At 40.1% G+C, this 26,646-nt stretch overlaps 1 protein-coding gene across 5 annotated transcripts in view; it reads right to left on the bottom strand.

Moving 5' to 3' along the window:
• tox2 (TOX high mobility group box family member 2) overlaps positions 1 to 26,646 on the bottom strand; it is a 110,397-nt gene that overhangs the window by 51,962 nt on the left and 31,789 nt on the right. For 2 of the 5 annotated variants that reach the window (XM_011474912.3, XM_011474914.3), the window contains exons 2-3: positions 24,469 to 24,561; positions 6,648 to 6,707 (exon numbers count right to left, since the gene is read on the bottom strand). In XM_011474912.3, coding sequence (XP_011473214.1) covers positions 6,648 to 6,707; positions 24,469 to 24,561 — 153 coding nt within the window. Of the gene's footprint in view, positions 1 to 6,647; positions 6,708 to 24,468; positions 24,562 to 26,047; positions 26,446 to 26,646 lie in introns of those variants that run through there. The other 3 variants (XM_020703202.2, XM_020703201.2, XM_011474913.3) reach the window with 3 other exon arrangements.

The following is a 26,646-nucleotide window of genomic DNA, read 5'->3' as shown; positions in this document are numbered from 1 at the left end:
GCTAAATTAATTCATTCAAGTCAAGGAGAGGCACATCAAAAGAAAGCAACTTTGAGGGAAAGTGCTGATGAAGTACGCTGCTTCTTTCACTTTGCTCTCAAAGTATGCAAAGGCATCTCAGCAGTGCATTATAGTCTTCTTATTTTTTGATGGTGTCAATCTTCTGCCTAATATCATCTCCAGAAAGCTCACTAAAGGTGAAGGTTTTCTGATGGAAGAAAGAAAAAAAAAAAAAAGGTCTTTCTGCTTGCAGGGTGCGCTAATAATTTCCACTGTGGCAGTTTTGTTAGATCAGACATCAGTGATGTAAGCGCTTCCAGCCTTTAGTTTCTCTTTCCAACAATGTTCCGAGGACCGGTGAGCGGCCTCAGGGTCAGACATAGACCTTGTTGATTCCCAGACCAAAAGTCCACAACCTTGTCATCGAATCGCTAACACTTTGTCAGTCTGCTGCAGGTGGAAGATGCAATACAGCCAGGGTCAGAGAAACGCTGCTCATGGGAACAATGGTGCGAGAATGGCACTGACCCTCTTTCCTTCTTACTCATCTCCTGAGCACATGCGATTACGAGCTCGCAGACTACATGCGTGTGCTTTATACACTTAAGGTAGGTGAGCCATTAAGTGGAGCAATTACTAGAGGAAACTGAGACAGCCTACCACTTTCACACAGCTAAAACGCTGACCCAATTGCATTTAAATGCAACAGAGGGCGTGAAGGCAAAAAAAAAAAAAATGATGACAAAATGAGAAAAAGAGGGGGAGCAATATGGAAAAAAATAAGTAAAGAAAGATAATAGAGTGGCAGAGAAAAGTCAGCTTTAGGCAGTATGATTTGTTTTTTTTTTGTGCCTAAGATGGAACACATTGAGAATAATGTGGCAACTGTGCAAATTGCACAGTACATTTGTGGAAGAAGAAAAAAAGAGTTATAAATAAAAATTACCCCGGCAGCTATTGCAACTCCCGGATACCTCCACAGAAAAGCTGATTTTTATCTCAAAACTCGAAAATAAGTCAAAATTAAATCGATTTTATACTCGCCTAATGTGTTTTTAACCCAATTTTGACCCGATTAAAATTCGAAAGCACGGGGGGCTTTGGTGCGTGAAGCACCGACAACAACCCGCTTGAGACTGAATTTAATTCAGTGATAGAAAACAAAAGTGTGCAGTGATCATGTCAGTCAAATGCTGAATTGCTCCAAACTTAGGTTGCAATGCAGGAGAGAAATAGTGTCTCCTTCATTGCAATTAGTGCAAGAAAGGGTGAAGATGCTGGAAAGAATCTGCAGGAAAAATTATAATGGATTGTCTTGGTGACTTTATATTCTTATCTAACATTTTAATGTATTATTTTTCTTAGATGACCATGAAATTGCAGTTTCTTTTCAGACATAATATACATTTTTTTTATCCCACACCCTTATAATTTATTATTATTAAAGTCAGTCTTTTTCTTTAGTTAAATCCCTGTTTTTTTCTTTCAATAACACCTCTCAGCAACACTTTACATGAAGGCTGTGTCTACATATATGAACACACAACAGACCAGTGTGTGTTTTATGGGATGATCCGATTGGTTAAAAAAAAAAACCATTGTCCTTAACAATGCCACCACAGCAGAACAAGTAACAGTGGTGAGGCAGCTCACATGGAACGCTATTTGAATAAAATCAGTCTTGATGCAGTGATTCCAAATATAGCCTGCATTGTTAAGCAAGTTGAACAGGCTTTTTTTTTTGGAGACATTTTTAAAAAAGGTTTGGAGGTTTTACCGAGTAAGTCATAGACCCACTCTGATGAAAATTAAGTATTTGTCATGTTCTTGTGGCATTTTTCTCATGATGGAGGACCTACATGAAGAAAATTAAGCGTAAAATTGCATTTCCGAGTATTTCTTAATTCAAACTGAATCAGAAGCAGATGAAAAACAATTGTCGTCGGAAAAAGGTTGAAGTTGTGACAGAGAGTCTACGGTAACGCTCTGCTACATTCTGATGCATCTAGTAGACAAATAGGTCCATGTACGTCGATGTTTTCCTCGTCTGAGCTGGCATCTGGCTCAGAACGGCATAGAGAGAAGAGAGCGTTAACAAAATCATGGCAAATGAGGCTTAAGCAATGATCCCAAACCACAACTAAGAGGCACATTTCTAATGAACTACTGCCGCTCTGCAGAAATCATTTAGAGAAAACAACATTTTTTATTTTCTATTTTGGCTAAAAAAGCAAATGAAAGGACCCCTGGGAATGCCTTTACAAAGTTGGAACTTTTAGAGAACACTCAGATTAATAGGGCTGCCTTTTGGTGCTTGTTCTTGCAAAAACCTGTCAGCATGGAGGTTCTTGGTAGGAATCTGGATGAGAGGAACTTGGCCGCAGATAAGATGCCGCCTGACATCATTGGCCAAAAGCGGAAATTATACAACTTACTTTAACACAAAAGTGTTAAGAATTGTACAATGAGCTTAAAAGGTAACCCTAATGTTACTGTTAGGGTTGCCAGTTAAAAGAAAGCTTTTTGGGGGCAATCCGGGAGGACTTCCAGTTCTGGACATTGATGTCTGCAGCCAGGTTCTCCTGGTCTGGATGGGGTCTTGTTTGTGGAAACTGCATGTTCATCAAGATATTTGCCCCCATATGCACACTAAGTTGTTTGTTCACGCAGACCTGTAAATGACTGGTACTGAACTTGTTATTGGTGTCACACTAATTAGGGAAATGTGGGTGTAAAAACTCCTACATCTGTCTTTGCAACTATTGCAGATTTTTCAGATTTCATTGCAAATAGATGAAGTCATGTTCTCTACTTTCCATTGAGTAGTTAGTTTAAGTGTTGATCTTTATGTTCCGTGTTTGCAACAAATGCTTTAATGTCCTTTTTCAAATCCAATCGCACAAGAAGTTTGCATCAGTAATGTTTGTGTTTCGGCAATCCGTGTATTTTGTTGTCAGAGTGTGTGTCCAGCCCTCAGGCCTCCTCCATTCCAGCTGTCAGGGGGAAGAAGAGGCAAAACTTGGTGAAGCGGAGAATAGAGCAAGGCACATGTCAAATGTGAGGGGATTTTGAGTAAACAAAGTATAACACAGAGCAAAGCTAAATCGTCTCTCATCCCATCACAGTCCTTCACGCTATTTCTTCTTCTGTCTGCCTTTGATGCTTCTGTGAACCCTTCCTTCTATTTCCCTCTCACTTGTTATGCCTATTTATTTCACCGGCTATTCAACGCTTTATCTGTCCTATGAGTCGTGGTTTTGAAAATCTCCCCGACGTGTGAAAAAGTATTATTGTGAGGAGTCAAAATGACCAATAAAGATAGTATTTTCACAATTTTGTGAAAATCTAAATGCCAAAAGAGCCTAATGGAAAAAGTCAGTTGTCAGATGGATTTAGGTCAACATCTGTAGAAAACAGAAATACTAGCAGCTACACGAGCAACTCAGGGACACCACTCATATTTCAACAAATTAAAAAACTCACTTACACTTACGCCAAATGCAGACACATCAAACTATTGTAGCCTGGGGCTTGGTTCAAATAATTGTAATTGACAGGGACAAACTTCCCCCTCCTCTGAGTGTGTCATATGGGCTTATTCCCAAAATCCACAAATCCCCCTGTCCAAATGCAACCATATGCTCCCCCAGTTGCTCACAACCAGCTGTGTTACAGCATCTGACATTTCAATGAACATAGAGTTTCAAACTCAATTAAAAACCAGTAATACTTCTATTTGTAAGGAGAAAGGCAGAAAAATTAAATCTCTGTTATTTATGAAATTGAAGTAATATTAGAGTATTGTTTTCATTTCTTTATAGTAATCATTTAAAAGTGCTGTTCGTTAAAAGACTTTAGTTTACTAACAAGAAAATGTCTTGGGGAAAATTGTGTTTTTTTTCAAAATAAAGTAAAACCTATAACTAATGCAGGGAAATTACTGTCTTATAAATCCTAATTTTTTATTTATGTTCATTTCATTTTCTCTCGCAAAAAATTAAATTGTTAAAAAAATATGATAAATATTAAGTGATAAAGTGTTCAAAAAAGGAGTGAGTAGAAGAAAAGTCTTATTAATCCCCCCACAATCTTACCATATTTAATACATACATGTTTAAACCTTAAACTTATCATCATTAATCACATAACATAAAGAATTAAGAAAAAAAAAAACACGTGGGACAACTTCTCATTGTCCCATGGATTTGCAGGGAGGGATTTTCTGTTTGATGGAGATTCTCTTTTCGTTAAGGAAGAAACTAGTATTTTATATTAAAAAAAAACTATTATTTAGCAACTGTTAGATATTTTTCCTGTGTAGATTAAATGTTGAGATATCATTAATTCTTCTTCATCTTTAGTTTTTGAAAGAAATGATAGCAGACAAACAAAAAAAGGCTATTGCATTAATTTCTGTTTTTGTTTTTTTGGGCATTTTCCATTTTGTAAGAGTGGTGCACATCAACTGCAAGTAGTTGCACACAATAGAGAAATACAGTATATCCACACTCTCTCCTTGATGCAGAGGCAATTTCTGGTTAGAAATTCTAACAAAGGGCCCAACCCTATTGGGAAGCATAATTGCTTATCCACTTAACACACTGTGATGTGCTTAACTTTGAAGAAAAGCCCTAAAAGCCTTTGGCATAACTAAGAAGAAGTCGTACTTAAAAGTAGAATAGTGCAAAGGATATGAAAATAACTGAGGAGTCTTGTATCTGATTTACACAGGTCCATCTGCGCTGCGTCGCTATATGTATTTATTCAATTTCAATTTCAATTTATTTGTTTAGAGGATAAGCCCCTTGAGATGTGTCATCTCGTTTTCAAGGGGGTCCTCAAAATACAACAAAACAAGCAAATAAATAAATAACCGACAGATACAGCTGAGCAAGTTTTACATATATCAAAACAAGACGAAAAAGAACTTAAAATTTACAAGACAACAGGCAGGCAAACACACACACACCCACACACACAAACATAGGCATTTAATGCACCTACTAGTAATTAATTTAAGGTAAGGAATTAAGATAATAAATAAAAGGCAGAAAAGAAATCAAATTAAATCAAAAACAGTTACATGAGTGTTGAAGATGAACTAAACAGGCATTTTTAAATGCAAAGAATGAGGTTAAAGAGCGAATGGATAGAGGAAGATTGTTCCAGTCGGAGGGTGCCTTATAATTAAATGAATATTTTCCAATTTGTTTTTTAACTCTTGGAACAGCAAAAAAAATTTGATCTGCATGACGTAAATTATAAGAAGACTGAAAAGGAGTTAGATATTGTTTGAGATAGTCTGGATAGCTAAGGTTAATACATTTAACCTTAGCTATATATATATATATATATATATATATATATATATATATATCTATATATATATATATATATATATATATATATATATATATATATATATATATATATATATATATATATATATATATATATATATATATATATATGATTGGTGACAGCAGTAGTTGCCCTAGAAACGTGACTCAGACTGACTCGGACAAGTCACTGTCGACTGGCACCAAATGGCGGCGCCCGTGTTGCGCAAAAATGGCGACTGAATTGGCTTGATTTCGCTGGAGCCAGAGGTAAGACATTGTGTATGGGTGATGTAACACCCGCTTTGTCCATTGATATGTCTTTGGTGGGGAGTCCATCTCACAACTGTCAGTTCATTTTCATTGTATCCATTGTGTCTCCAGTCCGTCCCCTCTCCATCCTGGCTCCACCCCCATGCCATCAACATCCAAAACTTTGCAAATCAGACCCCATGCCCTCTCCTTCCCCATTGGGTCCTTGTAAAATGCATCTTTGGTATCGTGAATTAAGTTATGTTTTTGTATTTCCAAAATTACACTTTTGCTGTCCGTTGCAAAAATGGACGTCCACAGTGTTAATGTTTGTTATTGCCCGGGCACGTCACCTTAAATCTAAAAATTTTTTTTTACATTTTCATGTTGAAAGTTTTAATTTTCAAACCCAGACCAGTTTTCAGTCTCTCCAGCTTTTTGCCTCAAAATCGCCGCATCGATGGACTGGAAATAGAAATCCTGCGTAAACACAATGTTTGCAGAAGAACGGATTTCAGACGCAGACATGGCGGAGGCGATGTAAATATTCCGATTGATTAAAGCTCTATTTATTGTATCAACTTGACGCAAGGAAGACGCACCGCAGATGGACCAGTGAAAATCAGGCGTTCCACTCTTCCTGTAGATTACTTTTTTTTGTAGATATATGCATTTTAATAATTTTAATTTACAGTGCACGTTGATAAACTATTTAATGCTACAATATCTGAATCATTTGAAATGACATGTTCAAGCAATAGAAAAAAACAAATTAACTGTGTGTTCCACACCGTAAGCACTGCTCCTCACATTAGGATGATTGAAAGCATGAAGCATGCCTAATGCTGTTCTCCATCAGAAAAACACAGGGACAAATGATCTGCAAGAGTTTTGAAAGATTCAACTGCTTTTGTCAGATGTCAGAAAGTCCTGCGGTTGCTTTTAGGCACTGTCACTGGGTAAGAATGCACCATGGTGGACGAGAAAATGAGTCCACAACAAGTCAGACCAAAATCAGGACTGGATGAAATGAGGGGAAAAGCAATTTGAACTCACTTGGTTTGGCGGGAGAAACTCTTGGTTGTTTTCATTCATGTACATGTTGTCACCATCAAACTAAAAGGAGAAAAATGAGAGAGCAATGAGGCAGAGGACAGCAAAGACAAATTTCAGTCAGTCAGCAGTGAGACAGTATAACACACAGCGTCCTAATGACTGCAAGTTATCTGCTTATAGACCTTGATGCTCTGGTGGATGTCAGTAATTACAGTTCATTAGAGACATGTATAATTAGGCCCTGTCAACGCCTGTGAAACTCTGTTCGACCCAGCTTGCCCGGAGCTTGAGTGTGTGTTAGCCAGAGCGCTCATACACCTAACTGGTGCGATTCCTGGCATATCATAAAGCAACTGATTCACAACACTGGGACAGAGTTCAAAGTGTTCTCCTTTGTATGAAGACAGTGTAACCCTTGTGCTATGCTAGGCACTTTAATGTTGGGAGTTGGGTCATCTAGACCCACTAGACACTGCGCTGAACCTTTTTTCTTCAATGATTTGTGATCTCCACTGGTGTCCATGGATTACATGAAATCTTTCCACCTTTATCCACCTTTGTCATAGTAGGGAGACCACTTCCATGTAAGGGTGGGGTCATCTAAGATAGCACAAGGGTTAATGCCGCATTCACACTGAAGGAGATTTGCGTGTCATATGCATCAGATGCCTCTTTTTCACAAACTAGACGCTGGCACTGCGTGTGAGAGGGGCTACCGTCAAAAGTTACTACATGGAAGCTTTGACTGTATTTTTCCTTTACAGTGCATGGAAGACATGGATGGTGTCGTGAGATCAGGTTTATTTATTTTTGAAGAGGTCTATAAAAGCTTCAGAAATCATGTCTCCATTCCTGCGTTCATGAAATCATTCAAAGACTTTTGTGGTACGTTGAGCTTCATCATCCATTCTGCAACTGAATAACGGCCGCTTTCAGCGGTACTTCCACATCTCTGTGACCCAGTTTGATGACTTGCTGTCCCGCAATAGTCCCAGGAGGGAAAAAATAAAATGAGGGTATTTTTATTATTGCCTCAATCGTAAAGGTCAGGAGAAAAACGAACAGATTCTCTGCTATGTTGGTTTTGGACTCCACCCAATGGTCATATCATCAACATGTCTTTACCCAAAGTTTAGTCCCTAATTGGTTGAGGCGAAATGTCTTTTTCGCCAAAATTCTGAAATTTGAACTACAACATGCAAATCATGTTGCTACACCCAAAACGCGCTGCTACCAGACTGTGCAACACGGCCAACGCTCAAATCACGCCACGGGACCTCTGATTGCATCTGTACAATGACGTAACATTGCAGCTGGACATCCTGATGCATAATCGAATCGAGTTCAGTGTGAATGTAGCTTCAGCCAGAAAGATACCCATTCAAGTTTTCTTTTTTAGTTAATCTTTGGTTGGGGAAAAAAAAATATACAGTGTTTCTTTTCCCCATATTCAGAGCTTCACCTGCCACTGATTGTCAATTAGTCAGTGAAACTACTTCTCTTTGTCATTAAATATGATATTACTTCATTAAATGTAGTATTTTTTGTGTCCTAATTAGATTACTTGCTGTGCCACAGAAGGTTTGTTAACATTCGGCCGCACCTACGTTTTTAGCTAATCAGGGGGTACTAGCATAGCATGCTAAACTAAAACTGCATTGTTAGCATGCTGATGTCAAGCTATCTGTGCTAGATTCTGCAGACTCATGAACAGACTTCCAGGCGTATGTAGAGTAACTAAATGGCGAATGACAGGAAGGTCAGCGGGCACTTTGACCCAGATAGCAATCTGCTGTGCCAGGCAGTTTCTCTGCAACAGGAATTTCCAGGCCTCTCAGAACTTTTTATTCAAGACCAAATGGCATTCTTCTCAAGGCGTGGGAAGGCATGTTTTTATGTTTTTTTGTTTCCATTAACCTGAATCACTTTTGCTACAACAGCTAAATTCACATTAGATGAAAAGTGACATATGTTTGAAACCAACCAACTGGTCCAGAACCACCTACATTAGCAGGTGTCCTGGTTTGACAACACAGACCAAAATCAGTGAAAAACAGCCATCAGCTCTTTAGGAAACCAGGGCAGGAAGCCGCTTTTAATTATGAACTTAAGAAATTTAGAAGGCCCCAAAGAAGAAAGAAAAGAACTAGAAAAGAAGTAACAGTGGGCTATGGCGGGAGAAAAAAGAAAGACAAGGGTGCATCCCTGAGCTAATGGTTAAGGAGATGGCAATTCAATGTAAGTGGAAGGTCAAGCTTGGGAAGATACTGCATGGAGGAGGGGGGGGGGGGGGTGTAGACTGAGAAGTAATAACAGAGTTAGCTCTGCAATGGTGAATGAGACGGAAGCCGTGGAGAGTGGGACGCCTCCAAGTAGCAATGATAGAGCCTGTGGTTGTTCTGACTGTGGAGTGATTAACACTGGGGTCACAGCCAGAGGCAACAGCCTGACAGACACGAGCATACGAACACACTTGTACCCACACTCCCGCAGGCCTTCACTGCCTCGCCGTCTGATGCTACTTGGCAGCAACCATTTATGAGAAAACAAAACACTCCTCAAGACAGTTCGTAGCGGCTAAGATGAATTACAGGTGCTGCTGTTGGGTCAGATCCTCGGATGGATCTTTGTCTCTGTAAGTTACAAAAGGTTTTTCTCAAGGTTTGCCCAGGAAGATCAAAGATACCAAGTATTTCATCACTATTTTTTCCTATTTTTAATATATTTTTTTAAATCTATGATAGCATAAAGTAAATTATGATACAAAAGCATATTGTTTATTACCTTCTTCAGTGAGAAAACCATCGTTATTATTCATCCCCTGATGAAGCTATTATTTCTAGTGCAACGATTTCAGCTTGATAGGACTATTAGTTTGCTAGAAGAACAATCATTGTGTTCTGCAATAAAAAATGAAATCATCGACTTTATTGCTCTTGGAAAGTGATTTTACACGCAGCCCTAATCAAACAGTGCAATGTGTGATGGGGTTAGAATAGGTTATTTTCACACCTGCAAACACATCTCTATGAGCAAAACAGGGTAAGTACAAAACAATTACGTCGAATGTCAAAGAGTAAACAGCAGTCAGCAGTCGGCAGCGGCGCTTCTGCTGCACGATGCAACGAGTCACTCAGGGCACACTTGTTAAAATAACAAGCAGAATTTGCACCAAGGGAAAAATGTATTAGATTATTATTTTCAGATTTAATAAGTGCTAAGTTAACCATTGTAAACATAAAAAACAGCAACAGTAGGTGATTTGAGTGAAAAACTATTATTAGGATACGACTTTTAAGCAGTTTACTTGTTTGTTGTACTAAATTAAAGTATTTAATGCAGCACAAAATTACCCTTTTTTTTGTTTACTTAAAAGTAAGAAATGACCATCTCATTAAATAACATAAGTGGCATGTAACTGTCTTTCCTTACAGCAAGAAAAGCTATGTCTAGTTGTCTGAAATGAAGATATATTAATAATTAAAGCCACGAGTGGGGGTGGTTAGCCTGCGCTAACCACCCACCGCCCCCAGCGGCCCCTTTTGACCCCTCCCTCACTGGCTGAGCGGCTGATTCAGTCCTTTCCACTACTGCCCTTGCCACCCTGGTCAAAGCTGCATATGACAATTTAATATTAGAAACACTTCTTTTTATTTATTTTTTTTAAATGTAGACATTTCTGTTGGTTTTATATCCATAGCAACCTTTTTTAAAAAGGACATTTTTGGATTGTCTTAGCGATGGAGGGTTTTTGTTAAACTTTGTTTTGTTCATTTCATATATATCACATGGTTTCATTCAGCTTGTTTTTCAGCTACTTTTGCAAGCTGGCTGTTCAAAGTTTACTAACTTTAAAATCAATATTTTTTCTCAAATGCTGCAGGAGTTAGGAGGCGATAGATCAAAATTCACAAGAAGAGTTTCAATTTGTTAAAGCTACTAAATCTGTTTTTTTTTGTTATTTTTAATACAAGATGACTGCCTCTTTCCAAGGTCAAAAGTCAAGGAAACTCGGGTTGTGGTTGTAGACTTGACCTTGTGGCATGTACGTGTGAAATTCTGTGAAGATCGCTCAAAAAAAACCCTTCTTTTCCCATATTATGGGATAATGTGAAAATCGCCAAATTGAACACGCTTCAACAAAACATTCAACTGCGGCCATCCCATTATAATTTCAGAACTGCCTTTGGATTTCTTCACGTGTGTTTTCGTTTCATTAGTGGATTTTGACTTTTTTTGCAGCAGCATGTAAGAGATTTTGGAGTTATTCATTTTTTGGATAGTTTTGCCTGCTATGATGTTATCATTTTTTTAAGGGGGCTGTGTTCAAAGGAGTGTTTTTGAGCGCTCTAAGAAAGAAGAATTGCAAAAACAATCTGCTCCTTGCAGTCCAGGACTGCAGTGGGACATAAATATCGTTTTTGTTTTTTTATTTTTATAGGAATCAAACAATAAGTTCCAATGCTGTAATTCTTTAAATGCTGTACCTATGTACCTCCAAGGTGCAGTAACTTGCTGACTTTCAGTAGAATTCTGTTAATACGTCTGATGATCGTTGGATTATGACCTCTGAGGCAAATACTTGATATGCAGCGTATACAGCTTTCAGATCCATGGCAAAAAAATTGTTTTTATGATCCTATCCAGAAATATGGCATAAGACGGATGGAGAAAAAAAGAGATGCTCATAAAATTTAGCTCTGATAAAGCAGACAAATCTAAATATGTTTAGTGCAAATGTGCAAAGCAGTTAACGGGACAGAGGAAGGGAGGCTTGTAATGGAACGAGCACAGCGTGTCTCTCCATGTTTGCTTTTTCGGAGGCTCCGAGGTCATTAATCATGGCGGTCAAATCTATAGCAAAACAATTGAGCAAAGGAAAATAGAGTGGGGGCAGGGGTGGAAGGAGAGGGTGAAGGTGAGTGAAGAGACGGGGCAAGTTGGGTGAAGGAATGAACGGGGGAGAACTTTTGAGATGGATGGAGGAGAGAAAAATGAAAACCTAATAAATGATGTGGAAGAACATAAAGGGAAAGTTTATTTTATGTATAAATTCCTGTTTAACAGACTATGTTTAAATAAAATCCTTCCAAATTAAGCTAGACATAATTTATTTTGCCATTTAGTGGCAATGATCTTTTTTTTTTGCTTTTAGCTTCTGTCAATTGAAATTTCAATACAACTGTTTTTATAATATGAATGAACTATACTACTTGAACACTTGCTATTCCTTGAAACAAAAAACAAAAGTTCAACCTCCTCAGTCTGAAAATGATTCACCTTACCTATCAGTTTGGAAATCCATGGATATATATAACGGTTAAACTTTATGATTCCATCAATGATCACAAAATATTTTATAGTTTTAGAGGTGGTGTAAGTTTTTTTTTTTATATATAATGGGACACATTATAAACATTTTGCAATTGGTTTTCCTGAATTAAAAGACGGCAATACATTTTTGAGAGAGCTGAATGCAGAGGTGATCCACGTTACTGTTAACCTACATGATATTTAGCTGATAAAAATGTTGCTGAGTCTTAGCCTTGGAACGGTTTCTAGTCAAATTTCGCTGCATTATATTGTTTGTGCCAAAGTCCACTTTTGTATACCTTCTGAACCTTCTAAACAGATGGATGATGGAAAATGAGGGAAGGCTCACTTCGCACAAAAGTCCCGCCCACAACTTAGAGGCTAATTCCTGATGAACCCCTGCCGCTCTGCAGAAACTATTTCCTAGAAAACGACTTTGGATTTGGGCTAAAAACTGCACAATCAAAAATAAAAGACCACTGGGAAGCCTTTTAAAATAGATCAAAAGATGGCCAGAGACGCTGTCCTATCAAAAAACATTACAGATTCTCTAGTTTAATCTTTGAAAAGCTACAGATGGATTTTACTGTATGGAAGCATGTTACTCCTTCCCATAATTATTTTTAGGTTGTATTTGTTCAGATTTGTTAGAACATGATCAACAAACACGGCTAGACAATGCTCGGATCCCTTTTTTTGACCAATTTCCTCCAGAGCATAAGTCTTGCAGCATCCTGTGATAAAATAGCGCTAAACAGCATTGATCTGGAGGGGAGGATTTGCTCCTGAGGATGCCATGAACCCAGCTGGGCTTTACTGTAGGAACTGACTACCAAATCACAGAACCAGCAGCAACTGCAGGGGGATGCTCATATATAAGGGCCGATGAGTGGAGAGCCGTGGGGAGGAGGACTTAACCCCGCTCCTGGAGTCTTTTCATGGTAACAGCAAGCGGCTCCTTAGTATTTTTTTTTTTAACTTGCAGCTCACCGTAACTAATCGCATGTCAGTCAGTGTGCCGATGGAAAGAGGCAGCAGTCAAAATACCTGTGTCAGGACTGTGGTCATTAGAGCATTCAATGACTCACTGGCAGGCAAACAGACTAGCGAGCATAAAGAAAGAAAAGGGCAAAGCAACATGGGGGATGGTTAGCCATGAAGCAGATATGCTGGATACTTAAATATATACACACACACACACACACAGATATGTGTGTGTGTGTCCATGAGCATTTGTGTATTGTGTTGCATGCTTGCACGGATGTATGTTTATCCAACAACGGTCTGGATGTTTGTTTAATGTATCCTGTCCAATAAAACACACATTGATCCCAGTGCGATAAAGATAACAAAGTTAGACCCTCCATAATATTTATTTTCCCATAACAGACCTGCTCTGCCACGCCCGGTCATATAACTCCTTGCAGATGAAATATGGTCTTCATTACCTTTAAAACCTGAGCAGCACACAAAAATGAGAAATGCCCCTGTCCCTCGACTGAAAAAGCACAAAATAAAATGGAGCGGCAGATATTTCTTTGACTTTTTTTTTTTTGCATTACCATGACAAATGAAATGAAAAGGGGAGGACTGAAAGATAGAGAAAGAGATAGCCGCATGATGACAGAAAAGGGCGAAAACAAAAAGACTAAACTGTGTAGACAGACAAGAAAAAAGTTCCATTCTTACTCAGAATAGCGAGCAGCCAGCAGAGGAAAGAAATAAAGTAAAGCATTTAGCTGGGGATCATGTTAAATCATGCAAGTGGATGAGTCCCGAGGGAAAAGTGTTCGCTCTATAGCTTATGATGGACTTAATTGCCTCTATCAGTGTTCAGATATAACATTCATCTTCAATTTATTGCTTGGCTTTATGGTCTTGTCAATCACTGTGAGGGGCTTCGAGAGGTGGCCGGCTCCCTAAATGACTCCTTTAAATAATGTTTAACTGATTATAAAGAAGAGAATTAAAGAGGAAAAAAAAAACTTAAACATCAAATCAAACAAAGATGAGATAAATACAGCAGTGTTTGGATGGATCTTTCAAAGTGCACAGTTCATCAGGCTAAAGGTACACACACACACATGGCCCCCCACCCCTGAACCCCGAAAGCTCTGGGTAGGTGTAAGGTTTCAAATGGGCGCACAATCGTACCATTGTTCTCCTGTTAACACAATGAAAACAAAGCTTACACATCGCTGACAGTCAGCTCTCACACTCTGCCTAACCTTGACTTCCAGCACAAACTCAGGTGGAGCTCAGAAATGTGGAAACCACCAAAAATGATTCTGAGACACAGATGGAACACTTAACGGGTAGGATCTTTAAATGAAAGCTTCCAATGCTTCTGCAGAGATGATCTGATTTCTTTGAAACTGGGGTTGTGATCGCTTTTAGCAGACTTCTCTTCGTCGAATATGTATATATACGTATATCCATTCAATCTAGTAAATTACATCATCGTAGTTACAACACAATAGGAGCCTTTCAATGGCAGTCCCATAAGAAGCCAACAAAGGCGTAATTCAGAAAAAGCCAAACACGATGTTTGTGTGCGTGGATCTTCTCTGTCCGACCCAAAGGCTTCCTTTCTCTAAGTGAAGAGAAAGACGGTCAAAGAGAAGATGAGGGCAGACGATGAGCAGTGGGGCACATGCTTCACTGGCCCTCACCTCATTTAAAAATGCGCATGGCAGAAATAAAGCCTTGAAAAAAGAAATAATTGTGCAGAACTGAAAAACAAATATAGCTAAATTCATGCAAGAAAATGTTTTAAACCCCATTAAAATGTTGTTATATCAGTTTGTCTAACAACAAACTGTTAATCCTCTGTCCTTTAAAAGGATTTAAATCCACTGCTGAGCTTTGTTTGGGGGGGTATTCAGACTGAAAAAATCATTTGGTCCCGACCAAGTCAGCTTTGGATTGAGTCCTGAAGCTTGCGTTTGGTCTGTATTCAGACTGCCGTCAAGCAGCCTCCCTGTTTTAAACCAAACCATGTGACTGAAGATCTCTTCAGGCATTGGCCAGGAACTATGAGGGCGGAGCAAAGCAACAAGAGGCAGAAATTATGGAATCGTTTTTGAGATACTTCACTAGGTACTCAGATTAAGTTTTTATGACATATAGATTGTTGGGAAAACATTCATCTTCTAATCCATTGTTTTCCCTTTTTGGGTCACGGGGTTGCTGGAGCCTAACCTGTTCACTTGGGGGCGAAGGCAGGGGACACCCTGGACAGGCCGCCAGGTCTGACGCAGGGCCACAATCACATATGCAACTATACTCACATTCACACCTAGGGATGATTTTGTGTCACCAATTAGCATGTTTTTGGACAGTGGGAGAAAGCCAGAGTCCCCGGAGAAAACCCACGCATGCACGGGTCCCCCAGCTGGGAGGCAAGAGCGCTAACCACTGTGCCACCGTGCAGCCTGTTGGGAAAACAGTGAGGAGAGATGTGGATCACCTTAAAAGTTGTTATAATGAACCTGCATTCATCCGACCAAATTAAGTAAGGTGTTGTGTCTCATTGTTGTGGTGTTATAGCATTGTTTATGAGAACTCTGTTACGGAACTACAAGGTAGCTTATAGAATGACGGCGGCCGCATGCCACGTAACAAGACACAAAAAAGCATGGAAGAAGCCTTTCCAGTGGTGTTAAACTAAACGTTCTAACAAATAAACAGTTGGACCCTTTTTTTCTGTTTTACAACACGACAATCGTTCCTTGACAATTGTTGCTTTCCGCAGCTCATCGGTTTCTTCGCTACTGATCTGATTACATCACGCAACGACCAGCTATAGTGGCCATTTGCTTCAGTTGTTCTGCTCTGAGGACGGATTGTTTTCAGACTGAGGAATCTCAGAGCGAACCGAAGCTCAGTCCGACTGGAATCGAACCGAGACCACCTCCCAAAGACGGGTTCGAGAGCGGTTCCTGGTCTGGTTCACTTTAAGCAAACCAAATGTGTCCAAATCTCCAGTGGCACTCTTCTGCATTCCATGTTCAAAAAGGACACAGACATATCGCATAAATGTTACTGAACACATCACCATGGCAACCAAAAAAAAAAAACTCTCCTCACAAGAGAAAACATATAGACAGGCTTACAAATTAAAGCTATTGAAACTTAAAACAGTATTGCAACAGAATTGAGCAACAAAATGACGGTTTTCAGAAAAAAATTCATGAGTTCAGGTGTCTTGTCAGAGTTTTAACTGAGCAGTAAGAATGACTCACTCTAAAAAAAGTGTAGTATTTATGCGTTCACTTAACCAATTCTAGGGCTCCTGTTCTCCTGCCTCAGCAGCAAATTGTGCCCTCTCAATCGCCAGGAAACACAACAATTTTTGATTGCAAAACTGCTTCCCAAATGTTTTTTATGGAAACAAATTTTTCCTTTTCAAATTACAAAACATTTTTGCTTTTATTCTGCACAAGTGAAGTCTACCTTCAGCTTTTTAGGAACATGTTTTTTTTTTTTAAAGAAACCATCCTGGCAATTATCTGCGGTTGAAAACACACAATTTAGCACTAGAAGGAAAAAAAAAATCCCTCTATCTGTATTCGGGAACTTAGCATGTATTTAAATCTAAATGCAGCATCCAGTGCTGTCTTCCTCTGTGGACAGGACTTGAAAAAATTCTCTGCTCTTTCATTCGCTGCCATGCTGACTCCACAGCCAGTCTCTGTCACGAACGTTGAGGCAGAATTTTCTATTACCAATCTAATTGCACATTCCACCCTGACAAGAGCTCATTAAACCTTAATTATACACATGTTGTTTTCTACAAACATCTCCATTTGGGTCTCTCTGCCTTGTAATTGTTCAGCAGGGACAAGCATTTGAGATTTTGCAGACCGAGAGAGTGGATAAGAGAGCAAGGGAGGAAAATGGAGGTAAAAGGAATGAGAGAAAGAAGGGAAAGAAAAGGGGAAAAAAATACCAGAGAGAAAGAAAGAGAGGAGTGTCTGAAAGTAGGTCATGCCTCTCCATAAACAAGGCATGTTTCTAAAATAATATACCCATCCAGTGGAAGTAATGCCAAACAACTGAGCGAATGTGGAGCTCATGTAATATTTACAGAGCACTAATACATAGATGGCAGGTCTTTTTCTTAGTAACCCCCTACCCCCACATCCAAAAAAAGAAAAAAATCTTTTCATCTGCTCTTTTTTACATGAATTTCAGAGAAAGCCTATTGCATTGATATATTACACATTAAGAATGAGCACTACGAAACCAAGGTTTCATTACCTTCTGCTCTTCTTTTCACGTCCAGAGTGGAATTGATTTTTTAAGAAATTTGGTCAACTTTAGTAAAACTAAAAAAAATGCATAATCGGCAATCTTTACCTCTTAAAACAAAACAAAACAAATAATCTCTTTAAACTCCCCCTGGTACTTGTAAGGTCACTCAACACTGTGATGACGGTGAGCTCAGCAAGAGCTCTCTGACTTTGGGATTGGTTAAACCCAAGAGCTGTTTTTTAAGACTCAAGACATTATATGGCAAAACTTTAACAAGAGTGGGGTTGCTGTAAAGAAAAGCCACTTTCAGGAGGGTTAAAGGTGAAGGCCAAATTGTAACTCCCCATTATTCTAAAGCAGGGGTTCTCAAAGTGCGGCCCAGGGCCCAATGGAGGCCTGTGGGAAGATTTTTTTGTGGCCCTTAATAAAAGAGAGCCAGAGCAGGTTCCCAGACGTTGTGTTGGCGAGAAGAAAAGACACTTTCAAGCTAAGTGAACAAATCCTCACTTTGTCGTACCTCATGGGCTGGATAAAGTCATGTGCCAGATTTGCAAGCAGGTAAATGCAATGCTCAAAGAAATCAATATAAATCGTTAATATGTTACAGATCATAAAAACTGTGACAAATTTACTAGCGAGGAGCGCAACAATAAGCTCCAACAACTAAAATGAGGCTATGCTGCACAGCAGATGATGTTTACAAAAATGGCTAAATCTAGTGAAGCTGTGACAGACGCTAGCTAAGTTGTGGCTTTGGAAAATTGGTACTAACTAGTGTGTTACTAACCTTGTTAGTAACACGTAAACAAAAACAAGGTATGTGTTAGTGGCATTAGCCCCATTAGCATTTTGACAAAAGCTACCTGTAACTCCTAACCTTGATTGCAAAAAAACAACGTTACTACGCTAACTCCCACCCTTTTTAGTCAAATAAACAGTCATACGTCGCTAAACATTAGCAAATTCACAATACCTATAACTCTCAACCTTAACAGGTAGTGAAAAAAGAGAGACTGATACCACTAAAAAACCCTGTGATAACGCTAACTCCCAAAATTGTTGGTAACGCGTAAAAACAACGACAACACAATCGTACACCACAGGTAAAAAAAAAACGAGCGATTCCACTAAACAAACATTAACGTAACCGCGCTAACTCCCAAACTTGTTACTAACACGTAAATAAACAGTCAGACACCGCTACAAGTTATTTTTAAGCACCGCGTACCTCTCAAAACCACTTTTACATCAGTGAGCACAACCACAATTAACCGGATTATTAGGCGAACTGTTGTTTTTTGAAAAAAAAATTACAGGTTTTAGGTGTGCCTTATAGTGCGGAAAATACAGTCATTGTTTAAACATATGTACTCATTGTTCCAGGTTTTCAGCCACTAAAACAATTTGTAAGTGTTGCAATATAGTATTTTATAGATTTGTTTTCTCTTTTAAATCAGAAAACCTTTAAAAATCTGAGGCTTTAGTTAATTTGTGGTGGCATGAAATGAGATGTCTATAACATAGCACACAGTGTCATCGCCACTTAACACCCAAAGAGCCATAAGTGTCCACACTGAGCCGCTCAGTCATCACTAGGGACCTTCTCAGCCTGTCACTGTTGACACACAGTGCATGCATCATTGATACCCACCCAGCAGCAAGAAATAAATAACCTGCTGTCAGATCAATCCTGCTTTGCAATATGCAATCTAACTTTTTTTTTTTTTTTTGGTACAGCAGGAACTCGTTTTCCTGTTTTTATTTTGTCAGTGCATTGCCTAATATATTCCATTCCTCGCACAATTACAATGGAGCATCCCTCAGTTCTCACTCACATCAAATGCACTTGCTACAGAGTGTGATGTGAGCCATGTCAAGACAAACAAACATGACATATTAAACAGGAAAATGAGTCGTTTTTATTATTCTACCGAAATAAATCAGAAAAGCACTAATTACGACAACCTGCGCCTGATCCCGACTGATTCTCCCCAGCTCCTTTGCTTTCAGTGTGTGTGTGGGATATGTGTGTGTGTGTGTGTGTGTGTGTGTGTGTGTTTGTGCATGTGTCTGTCACATTCTTCTCCTGCTGCTGCCTTAATAGGCAGTCTCTTAGATATTCACTACAGAATAGCACTCATGCAATATTAATATCATACCAAAATATGGAAGCCCAAGCCCCCACTCCATCTCCCACTCCCTATATAATTGACTATGCAAGGCTCCAAATCAGCTTGGAGGGAGAAGAAAAAAAAAAGAGGGAACAGAGAGACAAAGCAACAGAAAGAGTGAGAGATGCAGAAGTCAGTCCTGACTGAGACGCTCCTGTCATCTTTGCATTACAGCAAATTCTGATCCTTTACCCTCTGTAGCACTGTCAACAGTGCAGCAAAAACAACAACAACAGCAACAGCTAGAACATTCAGGCCTCTCTACAAAGAATCCAACCTGAACCAAAAAGTCCCATCAGTAGGTTTTTATTCGCCTAACGTCACTGTAAACAATACGAGTGTTCTACTTTATGTTTGTCTGCATCCACCCTTCAACGCCTGAACTTTAGCTCCAGTGTTCACGTTCTTTCGACTAACGTAGCTCTTCAACCGTTTCCGAAATCAACGTAATTTCAGCAGATTCTGAAGCAGAGAAAAGCAGCCTTGTGCTGACTTCCGTTAAGCGCTTACGCAATTAACGTAAATCAGCTGATTCTGTTGAGTAAAGAGTTGCATACCGATGCAAAGCCAATGTGAAAAGTGTTCTCTGATTCATGCCGATCACGTTAAAGGTCAACAAGTTATTTATGGTAGGTCAAAGAGCATGTATTATTTACATCCCTAATCTCAAAGGGTAAAAAACCAAAAACAATTGAAGTATAGAGTATCCAAAATTTGAGCACTTGTGGAGCAATGGATGGATATGCAAGTTCCCACAATTTGTTGTGTTGTACTGACGTACTGACATCCACCTTTTTCATGGTAAGGATAACACGTCAATGTAAGGGTGGGGTCATTTTGACCCCATAAGATAGCACAAGGGTTATACAAGTTGCTGTGAATCAGGAACAAATAAAAAAGAATGTCTGGAAAAAGCTTGTGACGTAGAATCTGTATGAGCATGTTACAAGCTCACTGCTCTGTCCCTTTCTGATGAATCTCCTTGCTGACAAATAGATTCATTTACATCTTCACTTTCCTCATCTGGGGTGACATCTGGCTCAAAACTGTACGGCTGGATAGCTGCAATATTGCTCGCCATTTTAGTTGCACCGGTAATGTTAGCTTTAGGGGCTGTTACCTAGCGTGTAAACAGATGGATGACGGGAAGAGAGGTGATATGCACCAACGGTTACGCCTACAATTTGTTGGCAAACTCCTGCCAGTCTGCAGAAACTTCCTGGAAAACGACACAGGTTTTTGGATTTGGGCTAAAAACACCATATTCATAATTGAAGACCAATATAGGAACATTTTTGCAAAAGATGATTGGAGTGGGACTTGAATGTATTGTTGTTATACATGTATTCAAAAGGACACACAGGTTGCTGACACAACACAAATTCTGCCAGGAGTTGAACTTTCTTCTGTTTATGAGGACAATGGGCCCTTATGTGATGCAAACAGAATCAAACAAAACCAGATAGAATCATTGCTGTACAGCAGGAGTTCCAAAGTGAGACAAAACTTTAAGAACATTTTTGTACATTTTATGCTAACAGATTCAGGTCTTTGCACAGAGTGAGAGAGATCTCTTCACAACCATTATAAGTTTTTATACTTTTAGTTCACCAACTGTCCTTAGCCTCAGTGTTTTCCTTTTTTCAACTGGCGTAACTCTTCATCCATCCACCCAATCAACATTAAGCAGCGGCATTTGTCATGGAGTGAATGAGCTTAGCACTGATATGCAATACTAATGTGCTGCAAATCGGTGCAATGCTGCTATGAAAAAACACTTTTGTCCACGTCAGAATCAGCTGATTCACGTTGATTGGGTAAACGGTCAAAGATCTATGGTATGTCAAAGAGCCTGGGTTATTTAGGAGTCTCCTGTGACATCTTGAATGTTAAATGATTAAAAAAAAGGAAAAAGTACATTTTTTTTTTAAAATCCTGGTTTGTTTGCACTCAGTCTCATTGAACTACCCTCCATCATTCCATCCATCCATCCATCCATCCATCCATCCATCCATCCATCCATCCATCCATCCATCCATACATCCATCCATCCATCCATCCATCCATCCATCCATCCACCCATCCATTTTCTTAAACCATTATTTATATATTTATTTTGGGGTCACATGGTTGCTGGAGCCTATCCTGACAACTGTTGGGCGAAGGTGGGGTACTTCCTGGACAGGCTGCTAGTCTGTCTCAGAGAATTGCCCTCCACAGCCTCTAATTTAACGATGGGGCCACTTTTAGATGGAACAAAGGAAAAGCAGACACACTGGTTTCCATTGAGCGATTTAAAATCCCTCTGACATGCTTGTTTTCAGGCTGCAGGAAGGTAAAGTGCCCAGAAAATACCCTCACAAGCACAGGTAGAACACACATAACTGCAGAAAGCTCTGAGTGATATTTGCTATTTGGTTATGAGGCAGCAGTGCTAACCACCATACCACCATGCGGCCTTTGTCTGTGACATGCTTTTCCAAACACTACAAGGACAAAGAACAAAAGCTGGGCTTGCAGCCGCTGGTTTTAGGGGGTGTTGTGAGCCACTGTTGTGTGGTGAGCTGCCGATCTTTTACATTTTACTGCATATTAACTTTGTTAGACAGTGCATGGAGATGCAATGTAGATGTGGATACATGAATGCCATTTTGAACTTATGGTGACCCTTCAAAAAGTGAAAAGTAGAACTTGAGTCCATTCAAAGTGAAGAAAGTTTACCTTCCTTTTAAGATTCCTTTAACATAGCTCTAAATGTGGCCTGTCTCCTGTCTTAAGGGAAATCGCCATATTTGTTGCATTCCAGCAGGTTTTATTTGGGTCAAACTCCTTCGAAACACTCTCCATTTGAAGTCACTAATGAAGCAGAAGTGTCCCTCCAACAGTAAACGCGCTGCACCAACAAGATGTGTGTGTGTGTGTGTGGAGTGTGCGGCTGACGCTCCCTGCACCAAATACTTCAGAAAAAGAGTCGCAAGCTTTAAACTATTAAGGATGTTGAAAAAAACAAAAACAGAAAGGGTTGTGGGGGCAGAGCCGGTTGGCGGTGAGGTGGAGGTGGGCAGCCCACCTTGACAGGAAACACAGAGGTGAAAAGCAGGAGTTAGAAGTTAGTTTGAGGGGAGGGGAGGGGAGGGGTACGGAAGTGCCAAGCCCTCTTTTAACTGAACTGAGAGTGGTTAGTGGGGGGGGGGGGGGGGGGGGGAGATAGTAATCAGGGGAAAATAAAAGGGGTGTGTAGGAAGGAGGGAGAACACGTGTGTGTGTGCTGAAAAGGGGGGGGGGGGGGGGGGGGGGGGGGCTCGTGCACCTCAACACTTGCTCTTACTGCTGCACCTGATAAGTGCGATGGAAAAACGTTTGGTTTCCTCCTGCATGTTAAGTGGTTTATACCCCCCTTCCCTCCCTCTCTCTCAGTGCACACTGTAGCTGCACCCTGCTACTGTACTGACTCCAAAGTCAGGTAATAGCAGACTTAAGGAAATGACAGAGGAGGCGCTCGGTGAGGAGGAGGAGGAGGGGGTGAGGAGGCAAAAATAGCACATATTGTCTCTGCAAATACAAAGATCCACAAAAAGATTAAACCTTCAAGCTGTTGCTGGAAAAAAAAACTATGTCTGCTGCCATAGACGTATGTTGATCCAAAGCTTCATTTCAGCTTCGGGTGCAGAGTTATAATTTGTGTTTGGCTTAAGTAGAGGAAAGCCTATATATATATATATATATATATATATATATATATATATATATATATATATATATATATATATATATATATATATATATATATATAAAATGGCCGTAGCCCAGTAGTGAAGTGCACCGGGAGAGACTCTGACGGATCTGGTGATCCTGACACGGCGCCAGCGCCTCTGTAGAGCTCTCCAAACCTAAGCTAGCCTAAGCTGACATCATCCATGTTTTCCATGATGTGGCAACAAATGAAGTCCAGAAAAGCATTGATGGTTGTTCCACGGCCAGGGCATCAAACCGTCAAGACTCGGCAGACACATATTTGACGTGCGAATCGTGTCCGGAGTGAATGCAGCATAAGTGAGTGTCTCCACTGAAAAGCATGAACACTGTTCCCTTTAGATAACATATGATTCCAGGCCCCAGGAGAGGATGGCTTTCTTAGAAATGCTTTGTTAGCATTCTGCCTCTTGATAAATGATTTAGGACATGGGACTAGAGACATCAATACAATCTCTGCTGTAATTAAAAAAAAAAAGAAAAAAGGTGCGTACCAACAATATTACACTGCTTTTACTTTCCCTGAGTCTCCCTTTACTCCCCCACCCCTCCTTTCAATGAGCCCTGGAGCACTGAGGAGATAATTCAAAAAGAACTTGAACACAGTAAAACATGAAAAACGAGGAAATTAAATTCTCTCTTTTTGCTCTATTGTTCTTTCATTTTCTCGCTTTTGTTCCATAAATGCTTAAGAGAAAGGCACACTAGATTCTAATTATGATTTTCACAAAGCTAAAAGATTTTTTTTTTTTTTAATAAAAGAAAAAAAATGAAAGGGGAGGTTTCACAAACACGCTGACTGACTTCTCTCATACTTTGTCAAAGTCAAAGTGCCGCAACTTTAGGAACAATTTTTCATATGACCTTGCAAAAACCAAATTATAAAAGGATCTCCAAAGACTGCAGTTTTGCCATGGATATTAAATATAAAAACAACAAAAAATAGAAACAAAAACACATTTTTTGGTTTCAAGGCTTTTTACAAAGTTGGTTTATACCTAATAACCTCTTTGGGAAGCCACCATGGAGCTCCCATATCAAGCTCATATTCTAGTGAGTGATTGCAGAGTCAAAGATGGATTTGTAATAAGGGATTGGGCCAAATCTATAAGTAAATATAATTTTTTGACATGGAAAAAAAAAACAACCTCCTAATTCACCCATTTAGGGTGCCAGTCATTACTTCCTCATATACTGTTTGGTAGCCTTCCTGGGCCAACGAAGTTCACCTCAGAAGTACGCTGCAAGCACTTAATGTGGAGATGAATGAGATTGATAGGGGGGGGGGGCATGGGTGAGGAGGGGAGGCTATGAGAGACAAGTCTTACTCCAGTAGAGGGCAGTCTCTTGCCGTCGGGGTTTGGGCGCATAGGCAGGGAGCTGTAGAGCCTTACCCCTCGATCCGCAGTGCCGTATCTGGCCTGGAGAGGCAGAAAGAGACAGATTTCAAGTCTGTTTTTCGTACTTTTGCACGCCGCAGTCAACATTGCATTGTGGGTTTTAAGAAAAAGCATGCACAGGCAGGAGGAACAGTCATCTCAGTTGTTTTCATGGCTCCCGTTCAGTTTCATCAGTCTGCAAACTGGTAGCCATGCTGCATCACACCGCTTCGTGGCGATGCCGAACGCGCACCTGCTGCATATTTGGCTGCATTTCAGTTCCATAGCTAGACTTCCTTTGCATCGTTCAACCGCGTGTTTCTGCACCTCACTTTGATGATAAATTAAGCCTTCTGAGATGGCCAGCTCCTCCCTGTCTTTTACACTTGTGGTTTGCAGCTGCAACAAGCGAGAGCTCCAAAAAAAGGCTGCAAAAGTCTGGGGACTTTTGGTCCTTTGCCAGGGAAGGAGAAGTCAGCTCACAGCAGGATCACCTCCCAGGATCCTTCTCATTCATTCGCCACTGCACCTTATTTCTATCCTTACTTCCTTATTGACTGGAAGCCCCTCCCTGTCCGTCAGGGACACCTTCACACTCTCTTATTCTCACATTTTGCTTTCTCATAGGAAGCTTTCGTTGCAAAGACTATATCTTTTTGCAGCAGTGTGGATTTTTCTTGTGTGGGCTTTTGACTTCCTGAACTCATGAAGTACAAGATTGCACGACTATCTAAGCATGACGCAGCGTTAATAAAGACAATGCGTCAAACAGTAAAACTGACTGTTAAAGATTATTTTTTCTCCGCAGATAACAAACAAGTTAAAGGTTTGAAACAGTGAGGCTATTGCTGCACACAAACGAAACTTCACTTTTTTTCCCCCCTTTCTTTTCTTGTGAGGCTTGTTAGATGGCTTGCAAGAATCACAGCTAAATGAATGCCTCACGGAAAAGCTGCTTGGAGGAGCCACAGTAAGTGAATGTTTGATATTTCTCCAGCATGCCAGGCTAATCTGGCCCTGTGGCATGCCATTACAGGGCTAATAACAGCTGTCTGCGGCCTGGAAGGGACACAAGCAGGTCTGGCTTTGCTAACTGGGCCTGACAGACTCATTAGGAGCACTGGCACTCAGAACGGCAACAGCCGAACTCCTCGCATTTCCTCGCTGGCTTGGACCAGCCTGCAAGTGCAAAAAAAAAAGCTTTGTCTGCTAACACTTGTTCTCTGACTCCTTGCTTTAGTTTTTCAGTCGTCACTTTGCTGGTTCCCACTATTGTCACCTCTTTTCTTTGAGCCAGCTCAGGGTTTCTCTGATGTTTCTGCCAAAGCAGATGCTCCAAGCCATTTGCCATCTTGACTCGACATCATGCTTTCTCTAACCTGTCCTAATTTTTTACACCCACAGTTCAGATCACAGGAGGAGATGGGGGAGATAATTATTTTTTTTTTGCTTATGCTTTGCAATCAGAAATATTGATCAGTAACAGGCAAACAAAGGCACATTCTTGAAAAATAAACAACTGACTCACAGTTTCTGGCTAGCGTGGGTGATCTACAACAGGAAGATGAAGCACCACATCAGGAAAAGACTGGCATCCTCTGAACTTTGTGTCAGTTACTGTATGCTGGCTATGTTTGAGAAGAAGAGGGACTTCCCCAGACAGTTGACAAAAGCAAAACACAGACCTGTGCACCAGTGCGCAAGGAGCAGGCAGGTCTCTGAACCCCAGAGCCAGTGAGAGGCTGCTGGACACTGAGCTTCCAACAACTGAATGAGGGATCAGCAGGTTGGTTCAGACCCTGTCATGTGACAATCTGCCATGTTTTTACAGAGACTTACTTGCCTGCTTCGGGTTATGAGAAGGTGCAGCAAATGAGTCAAACTAGAAACAAAACATTTCCATCTAAATTGGTTCCAAATGATGTATAATCCTAATGATGAAATATTAAATAAAACAGGAATTTGAGACACTTGTTGATGTTTTCTGCAGAAATTAAACTCCATGCCTATTATGGAGCAATTGATATTTTTGCCATGATGCAGCCACAGGTTGTGTCCAAATTCCTTCACTACTTAGTGCACTATATAGAGCATTCACCTTTTTTTTAGAGCTGCCTAAATGTCCAA

The sequence above is a fragment of the Oryzias latipes genome, chromosome 5 (genome assembly GCF_002234675.1).
Source record: "Oryzias latipes chromosome 5, ASM223467v1".
In the NCBI taxonomy this organism is placed as follows: domain Eukaryota; kingdom Metazoa; phylum Chordata; class Actinopteri; order Beloniformes; family Adrianichthyidae; genus Oryzias; species Oryzias latipes.
This window is presented reverse-complemented; position numbering and strand designations above follow the sequence as displayed.